The 6,805-nt window shown below is 46.5% G+C and overlaps 1 protein-coding gene across 2 annotated transcripts in view; it reads left to right on the top strand.

Annotated features, from left to right (window-relative positions):
- Positions 1-692: 692 nt before the first annotated feature.
- LOC119393571 (proteoglycan 4) overlaps positions 693-6,805 on the top strand; it is a 70,116-nt gene continuing 64,003 nt past the window's right edge. For both annotated transcript variants that reach the window (XM_049416282.1, XM_037660676.2), the window contains exon 1: positions 693-1,003. In XM_049416282.1, coding sequence (XP_049272239.1) covers positions 895-1,003 — 109 coding nt within the window. In that variant the 5' untranslated portion in view covers positions 693-894. The remainder of the gene's footprint in view (positions 1,004-6,805) is intronic.

Below are 6,805 nucleotides of genomic sequence, written 5' to 3'. Positions count from 1 at the left end.
CGCTGACGGCCAACAAAGTGGGTTCGGATGCAGCTTCTGTTCATATTTGTCAGGCTTTAGAGCTCTGAAAATTGCCACTCTGCGGCTGAATGGCATAACAGATGTCAGCACACGAAATTCGCGTGACAGGCTTGACTTCACACGCGTGAAATTTTTGGGATAAGGTTATTTTCTTGAATAAAAGAAGTGTGTGTGTGTGTGTGTGTGTGTGTGTGTGCGTGCGTGCGTGTGTGTGTGTGTGTGTGTGTGTGTGTGTGTGTGTGTGTGTGTGTGTGTGTGTGTGTGTGTGTGTGTGTGTGTGTGTGTGTGTGTGTGTGTGTGTGTGTGTGTGTGTGTGTGTGTGTGTGTGTGCGCGCGCGCGCGTGGCATCTGATGCACGTTAAGGAGCATCGATATCCTGCGCACACATCGAGACAGTTTTACCAAATAACTTCGTGATCGGAAATTGAGCATATATGTTCTCCCGCCCCTCTCTCACTTTATCCTCCCATCCTCCGAAAGAAAGAAGGTGATCGCCGTGGAAAGAAACGGCAGCCCGCCGTTGGATCGTCCCCTCCTCTTCTTCGGGAGCAAAACCTGTTTGGAATGCCGTAGCGTCAGAAGGGGCCGACCGTCGCAAACGCTATACGGTCAGGTCCTCCGCCCTTACGTCCCCCCCCCCCCTCCAAACCTCCTCGCTCTCTTCCGTCTTGGCCGGCGGGGCCGCGAGGACCGACGCCGCCGCCGCGGGAAGCCCAAGAAGCGAGAACCAAAGGACGATAATGCCTCGCGAGTTCGGCTCGCCCTGCCGTCGTCGGGTCCCATGGAGGCCGCCGAGACACCGCCGCCAAGCCTGAGGCGTTCGTTGCCGCCCCTTGGTTCGAGCCGTGTGGTGCAGGACCGCAGTGCGTTACCATGAGGATTACGTCGTTCGCCGGCGGGTGCATCGCCGCGCTGGCCGTGGCGTGGCACCTGGTCGTCGTCTACGGAGCCAGCGCCGATGCCGCTAGCGCTGGGAGTCCAGGTGAGCAGGTTTCCGCCGCTAGCTTCCGAGCAGCCGTGCTGCCGTGGCCCGTCCCCCTTGTGGGCCGCCTCTGGGAATGTAGACGTGAGTCGCGCCAAACGGCCGACGCTGACCGCTGGTCGTTTCCTGCCGCAAGGGCGTCACGACGCCGATGTCCTCCGTGTCCCGGTCGGTAATTCGTCGGTGTCACGCCGTGCGTGATGAGTTCGTGCATCAACTCGGCGGCTGTTTTGGTAACGCAAGCGATGCTAGCGCGGAAGCTTGCGTCATCGGTGCCTCGACAGCAGGAGATGTCAGGACTGCTGCGTAGCGAAGAGAAACGAAGTAGTCGAAGTGATTCGCTTCAAACTCTTGTTTAACAAAACCATGTTTAATAGAATGAAACTGCCAGGGAGCCAAATATTTACCTGTAATGTAAGTAATTAGAGCACTTCAAGAGGCATTCGAATGTATTGCAATGCATCTCTTTCGAACAATGTTGTTCGGTGCGTTCCAATTTCTTCTAGTCCACTAGGTTGCGCTATCCAATATATACCTTATACTGAGATAAAACACACGTTGCCATCACCTTAGCGTTGATGTTATGCAATCGCAAAGAAACTAGTTTTGCCTTCAGTGCTAAGTGGCTATTTCGATCACGCTAGAAGCATGTGCCATTAAAGGTATCATGCTTACAGTATCATGCTTAAAGCGGATAACTACACCTTTCATAAACCACCGAGGCGACCGGATGCAAAGATCAAAAGAAACGAAACAGAACAGAGCAAGTGGCAACGGTGCTCTTGCAATCAAAGTTATGTAGCCAATCCTTTAAGGTCCTCAAGCTACCCGGTATCAGCGGAAACAGCCTTTCGTTCAATCGATCGAAAAGTCGCCAATGGGAGCTGTTAATGTGAAGTTACGAAACTCTGCCAGCTAAAGCAGAAAGCTTCACTAAGTACTGCCGCTACAGGACACGAATCACCAAGTCAAACTTGAGCCGCAGTTGCCATGTGGAATGTGAAGTACAGCTCATATTTGTTCAAATATATCAACGCGCTTTCCGTCTTCTTCTTTCTTTCTTTTTTTTTTCGCTCACTGTCTTGAAGTGAAGTGAAAACGTGAACTTCACCCCATGACCAAGGTACGTGCGAGTTGTTGTGGTGGTCGACGGCCAAGAATATAAAAAGAAAAGGTCACTTAAGCAAAACAGCAATTCCTTTAGACGCCGTCGCTACCTCAAGGACGGGCAGTCGGATAAGTTACCTTCACCGAGGAAAGCTCGCGCTTACACATTTATTTTGCCCTTGACCGTAAGCGTCCTTCTCACCAAAAAGCGGGCGTTTGTGACGCATACTAAGCGTCTTTCTTAATTTATTTTGCCATTGCGGAAGAACGTAAATATTACGACTGCATCGGTAGCCCCCATGTATACCGCATCGCCAAGACGTTATAAAGTAAGTGGTGTGAATATAAAGCATTAACACGTAGTCGTGGGCGCAAGAGAATGATACGCTTTTGTCGTGAAGATGCTGCAGCGAAAAATGATAAAAAAATATGAATAATGATATGATAATAAAATATGAAAAATATTAAAATATGATTAATGATAAGATGTTTCTATGACCCTGCAAATAACTTGTCACATATTTATGTGTAAAAGGAACGGTACATATTCGCGTTTTATTTTTTCTTTTGTTCGTAAGCGTTATTTGTCACTTGCAGGTAACCTTCTCCAGTGAAATATCTAATCTGAGAGTTGACTGTCATATCACTCTTACGAATATTTCACGCGCAAGAATAATTTGTGAATACGAACCCAACTTTAACATTAACTGGAAGCGATCGAACTCTTTAGAGACTCAGAATGCACAGAAATATAAATCAAATACATAGGCGGCTGCCTTTCTAGTTTCTTGGATGACTTCGTTCCATAATTGTGGTTATAAATGGAGTGCGAGTTAAGAACGACCGTGAGAAAGTGGTGCACAGTAATAAAATTCCGCCATTTTCAAGTGACCTGCGCTACAAGTAATACATTTATACCTTAGGTAAAAATTAACTGTTTCATGTTTCATAATTATATGTTGCTTTAGGTAATTTGCTATGACCTTAGTAATAACCTTCGTACATAACCTTGGCAATGTAGAGGAAGTAAACACCCCAATACACAGAGATATATTTCTGACATATTAATCCACCTAATCATGATTGTTTTAAAAGTTGAAGGTCGGGCTCCGTTGTTATTCACAATATTAACATCGTGCAAAACAGACTTGACGCTTTCCTTAACTGTGCAGTCCCGGAAAATTCACTCATGTATAAATGCCGTTAAGATGTTTTTTTTTCTTCTTATTTCAGAGTTTATATTGTGATACTATACATTTTGGTAAATACAATACAACTAGCATCTATGGGGCGTGTCGAGGTTGAAAACTTACAGGTGGACAGGTTCTTTATACTTCTTATTTATAGTATCATCATTAAAGGCAGCGCAAAAAAACACGGACACAGAAAAGGAGCACACCACACCGTGCTGTCGTGCTACAGGATTAATAAATAGCAAATGCTACTGGTACCTGAATGCCCATCTGAGAGATGGAAAACAGAGACTAAATAATTACGTTCTGGTATCTTCGAACGCACTTGTCCAAATGCCATTGACAAGCCTAGCTAGACGTCTACGCAATTCCGGTAGTTGCAACAAAACAATGGCAGCTATAATAGCAAGTGAGGAAAAGTAATGTGCTCGTTTAATTTAAAGTAAGTGTTTTAGTGAGAGTAGACATGACCACAACGGGGGTATTCTCGTACGACTCACACAGGCGCTGTCCGCAAAGCGCTATAATAAATCCCGGGTTACTATGTAAAGCCACCATTAAACGTTTAAGGACCACGAGACACAAGAAAAAACTTAGTACTCCCACTGCTTCGGCAGGCAGCCTTGAACGTAGATCTCCGGCCTGTTCTAAAACGCGCTAACGACATGTACTGCGCATTTAGACCGAATACAGTCACAAATTGCTGGTAAAATCAAAGTTTTCTCAGACCTAGCGGTCCCTAAACTTTTGACGCCGAATTTGCATTGTGCGTATACATGTTTGTCTTAGGTCACGCCTACTGGTGTTTTAACACTCACTCCTCAATTCACTTATCAGGAGCGAGATTTCTTTGTCATTTTTTGTGTTGTATAAAAACAAAAGTGACATAAAAAGTAACGTAGCTGCTATAAGTCCTAACGTTTATCATATACCCTTATATACACGCAATTCCACGTCTCCAGGCCGCTTCCATCAATATGCACGCACACGTTTAACATGATCTGCATCCCGTTTGCCATTGTTGGTCTCAGTTGGAGTAGAACACGTCTCAGCTGAATCTCCACGCTGCACGCGTGCACCCGTAAACATGAGGTGATGGGAACCTCTCACTCATCTGCGACTATGATAGGACCGCTTTCCCTCTCATTAGCCGCTTCCGGATAAATCGAAAGGATAAGAGCACCGCAACGAAACTTGGTGCCTATAGTATAGATAAGCATGGATGCATACGGACACACAACAACCCTTCTATACAAGTGCGATTATTTACGCCTGGCATTGTCAGGTCCAGGACATTCGTGTTGAGATGCGGAAACCGGAAGCAGAAAAAAAAAAGAAGTCCCACGGTCTCTTATGCAACTGCCTGAGACGTCTCGAAGGCCAAAGTCAACTTTTTCTTCTCAGTCAAATCTAATGATTGCCCCCCCCCCCCCCCCCGAATATGCTTCTACCCCCAACGAGGTTTTGCACTGCCTCTGGGATCAGAGGCCTTGGAAGCTTTCGGCACCTCACGAGGTTTTGCAGTGCCTCCAAGAACGGCCCACCTTTGACCAAGTGATGATGTCACGTGATGACGACATCATGCGACGTCGCGTTATGTTGCATCATAGTGACGTCATGATAACGTCATACGGTGCGGTCATCATAAGATTATTTTTCGTATCACCCGTGTTGCCGTGTTGTCGTTGTCGCCGACGGCCACTTTTCGCATTTCATAAGGCGTCTAAGGCTTTCGCCTTAAAAAAAAAAAAAGCGAAGTCCATGCAGCTATTGCGATGATGTTCTTGTTAAGAATTTCGCGAATTGCGTTGCTGTTTTTACACTTATCGTGTCTGCTGTCCAACCATTTCTTTGAAGCGAAGTGAGAAGGGGAGAAGGCGTACTCTCTCCCATCGTAAGGGAACTGCCAGTTAAACAGTTAACTGCAACATTACTGGTTCTCTCACCGCGGAGACCGGTTGAAACGGGACAAGACGGCCGTATGCGTCGAGAGGAAGAGATAAGATGCAGGGAGGAAGAAGCGCCGTGTGTCGTTACGCGCCGGGTTACGTCGACGCTGAGCGATGACCCGCGACCGTCACCGATGAGGGGCCGCAAGGGGAAACATCGATGTGCGTCCCGTTCACGCTTGGCGTGACGCGTTCGCGCGCCTCACCGGATGCACTTCCCCCCCTTGTCCGTCTTGCGCAACCGCCAGACTCTCGCTGGTTGGCTGGCAACCCTACGGGCACTACTTCGTAGAGGGAGAGGGTGACGCGTAGAGGGAGAGGGTGATAAACGAAAGGCAAGGAGGTTAACAAGGATGAACCCAGTTTCTTACCCTGCAATTAAGAAAGGGAAATGATCAACCAAGAGTCCTCAGTACGTAGGCACACACGTTTATCCATCGTTCAGTTTGTCACAGGTGGTATCTCAAGAAGCACAGATTCGTAGCCCTGTACACTGCTGATGCGCGAGGCTGGGGTCCCAGGATCTTTAGTTCAATGCTGGGGAGACGAGGCTGGGGTGGTGTTGGCTAGTTCTCCTAAAGCAGTCTGAAGGGCACACCTCGTATCCTCGTCTGATGGGCAGTCGTCTACTGCATGTACCACAACAATGTGAAGACGTGATATGATAGAATATATAAGAAAGTACTTGAGCTTGCCGTATCGGCTACCTGAAAGCGGATTCATTTTGTCCATCTGTGCTTCCTCAACGTGCAGCGAAGTCTAAGCACTAGTGATGCAGAACTATCGGTAAATTGACTATCGATAGTATCGATAGTTTCTTTGAAACTATCGATAGTGTAAACAAACTATCGATAGTACTACTATCGATAAACTATCGATAGTCGAATCGGTAGTACCATTGGTAATATTAGTAGCGATAATACTGCCACGCGTCTTTATTGCTTTGTTTTGATGTATTCGGGTTTCACCCACAGACTGTTAGCTGCGTTTGACGCAGACCGCGCCGCAATGTTTTAGAAGTTTCGCGATTGTTTGACAATTTAAGGTTACGCGCCGGACGCGAATATTCAAGTTTATTCGAGAGCTTACGCGAGCAATAGCAATAACACTGGAAGGTTTGATGACTGATGTACAAAGGACGAAGCGTTCCACCGATTGTCGGATTACTCGACGGCCGGCGACTGTTCTCGCCGCAATCAGTGCGCAGCGTGTATCGCTTGTATTCTGAGTTTTGATTTTCTGGGCACAAGTTCGACCAAAAAAAAGAGCTTCGTATTTCCCAGTCTTGCTGCAGCATTCTTCACCGTCACAACCACGTGACAAACTATCCATATTGGTGCGAATAACGATGCTGTTGCTGGGTGGCCAAATTGCCGAAATATTTGCGATAGCCTACTATCAGCTTCGCTTAATTTATGAGGAAATTTTTATCGAGAGAAATTATTTGCGCAGTGAAAATGGCGGCATATGTCCATCAATAAATTAATATTTAAAAGCAACCAGTTACATCTTACAATTAACAAACTTAGTTCTTAATAATTTTTTATTTTGCA

Source organism: Rhipicephalus sanguineus, chromosome 5 (genome assembly GCF_013339695.2).
Source record: "Rhipicephalus sanguineus isolate Rsan-2018 chromosome 5, BIME_Rsan_1.4, whole genome shotgun sequence".
Classification (NCBI taxonomy): Eukaryota; Metazoa; Arthropoda; class Arachnida; order Ixodida; family Ixodidae; genus Rhipicephalus; species Rhipicephalus sanguineus.
Note: the sequence above shows the minus strand (reverse complement) of the source record. Positions and strands in the feature narration are given on the sequence as shown.